Source organism: Solanum pennellii, chromosome 9, assembly GCF_001406875.1.
Source record: "Solanum pennellii chromosome 9, SPENNV200".
In the NCBI taxonomy this organism is placed as follows: Eukaryota; Viridiplantae; Streptophyta; class Magnoliopsida; order Solanales; family Solanaceae; genus Solanum; species Solanum pennellii.
This window is the reverse complement of record NC_028645.1, coordinates 84023143-84025359: the sequence shown is the minus strand read 5'-3', so window position 1 is coordinate 84025359 and position 2217 is coordinate 84023143. Positions and strand designations below refer to the sequence as shown.

Below are 2217 nucleotides of genomic sequence, written 5' to 3'. Positions count from 1 at the left end.
GTAGACTCACAAAATTTAAAGTCAAAATCGAATCAGTAAACCACAATTTAAAATTTTCAGAGCTGAGACTCAAAAAGTTGAGTATGCGTTTTTATTTAGTGACCCTAATGCATGGGGATGACAATGGGTGGGATGAGTTTCAAGCTATGTGGCGTGGGCCTACATTTGCCCCTTTGGAAAATTCCTATTTTTTTTGTTTCGGAGCCTCATTTGAACTGAAAAAGTTGTGTGATATGAATGTTCGATAGCTTTTTGGTTTAAAATCTCTACTTCTCATTTTGGGCATCGTTTGAATTTGAAGAAATCCACGTTTGCCCTTTCCAACAAACATGCGTGGAGCGCAAGATTTGTCCAAGAAGATCAGCATAGAGCTAGACTATGCAAGATTCAAGCCATAGGAAGTCTGATACAACAGACTCATCAGCTTATATCATTTTCTTTGACTTGCTCTTATGCTTTAAACGCATGCTTAACGTAACTGATTTTGTTAGACAAGTGTATCAGTTGTTAAATAAAGGCAAAAATAGATCCAATTTGTATACTGTACTAACAGTATCGTTGTAACTACTGATGCAAACTTGGCATATATAGCCAACTGCAATGTCTGAACTCTTACCATTTTCTGTTGGGAATTCGCGGTGGTGGTGGGACGCAGAAGGCAAAGGAGCACGGTGACATTGTGTCAAACCTATACCACATTAGAAATAGATGTGACAAATAATTTAATATATTTATTTTGTATAACTGTAACATACTTTTGTTGGAGTTCGTATAGTTGAAAATTCCTTTACAGGTATAACTGGTTGCTACTCTTCCTTTATATACAGTCGCCCTACACCATATAACCTATATTGCTTGCTTCTATACTTGTCAAACAGAACTCAGGTTTCACTGAACAAAACTTTCTTCCCCAAGCTTTCAACAGCTGGGCAAGTACTCTTCACCAGGCCACTAAATTAGCATTCTAGAAACTGTTTGTTCTCTGACCAACTGCAGCCCGTGGACCATCCCAAAACACCCAGGATCATGTCAATCCTCGAACTTGCACCAACCTGTGGGAGCTGAGAATTCATAAAATAGCACATAAAGAGAGAGAGAGAGATTAGTGAAGCATGTTCAGAAGACATACCAAGCTCTCTAGGTTGGCTTCAATATGAAATAGCGCGACACCGATTCCCTTCCCTCTATCCGTCTCAGCCTGCAGTTTTTTTTTTTTTTCAAGTAACAATGCAGTCACCTCACAATTGAGAATTCTAACATAATTGAAACAGGAGGAGAATATGACTATTTAATTGCTTAGATCTTTGTGCATTTTTCAGAATGAATATTCAAAAGGTAATATCTCAAAAGAAGAATGCAATGTAATAGATAGAATTGTTTCAGTCCTCTCATAGTAACAGTTAGCATGAATTTCCTTATTTTTATCCTAAGCACTTCTTTCCCTTCCACAATGTTCTCAATCACTCCAGGTATGACATTCATCTTCTTCTTATTTCGCCATCAGCATATCAAGAAAAAAAGAAGCTATGTATGCTCTCCCACTGCACCAAGACGCAAGTAGTAGAGCAAATTGGCTAACTTAACTTGTAAGATCCTCTTTCAAAACAGTTCTCATTGTTACCTCCTGCTGGTTATTGCTGAAGTAATATAAAGATTAAAGAGCTAACAGTGTCACATACTTGTCACAAACTGCCTAATATAGCTAGCTAAGAAAGGTGTGAATCAAGGTTCCGTTATTTAATATTAAACAAATATTGAAAAATTCACAAATGTAAGCTAGGTTCAGACCTCAATTGTAGACAGTTTCACAGTCAACCCAGACCGTATTAAAATGTTGATTATCAATATGAATAGCTCAGGAGTTCGAGCCTAGATGAAAAATGACATGATAAATGTTCCAACTTACCGCACAAGAACATATGATGACGCCTACAGCTGCCAATGCTGAAGTAATATCGGCCATCATGCCTAAATAATTGTAGTGGTTTGAGATGTCAGCCATGACAAGTAGTAAACCATGAAAAATGTTGGCTACATATTAATATTGCTACTAGTCAACCAATAACCAGGTCATACATAATGTGCATATGCAAATGAACATATAAGGGTAATAAACTGGAAACATGTAGTCAGAACTATACAAAATACATCAAAGACAAAAAAGAACAGAAAGTTAGATCTTCTACATCGATGGAATCCCGCCTCCCCCCCACCCCC

General features: G+C 37.3%; 1 protein-coding gene across 2 annotated transcripts in view; it reads right to left on the bottom strand.

Moving 5' to 3' along the window:
* Nucleotides 1-705: 705 nt before the first annotated feature.
* LOC107031084 (putative GTP diphosphokinase RSH1, chloroplastic) overlaps nucleotides 706-2217 on the bottom strand; it is a 13740-nt gene continuing 12228 nt past the window's right edge. The window contains exons 22-24 of one of the 2 annotated variants that reach the window (XM_015232291.2): nucleotides 1907-1968; nucleotides 1130-1198; nucleotides 706-1052 (exon numbers count right to left, since the gene is read on the bottom strand). In XM_015232291.2, the coding sequence (XP_015087777.1) occupies nucleotides 957-1052; nucleotides 1130-1198; nucleotides 1907-1968 (227 nt within the window). In that variant the 3' untranslated portion in view covers nucleotides 706-956. The remainder of the gene's footprint in view (nucleotides 1053-1129; nucleotides 1199-1906; nucleotides 1969-2217) is intronic. The other variant, XM_027919667.1, reaches the window with a different exon arrangement.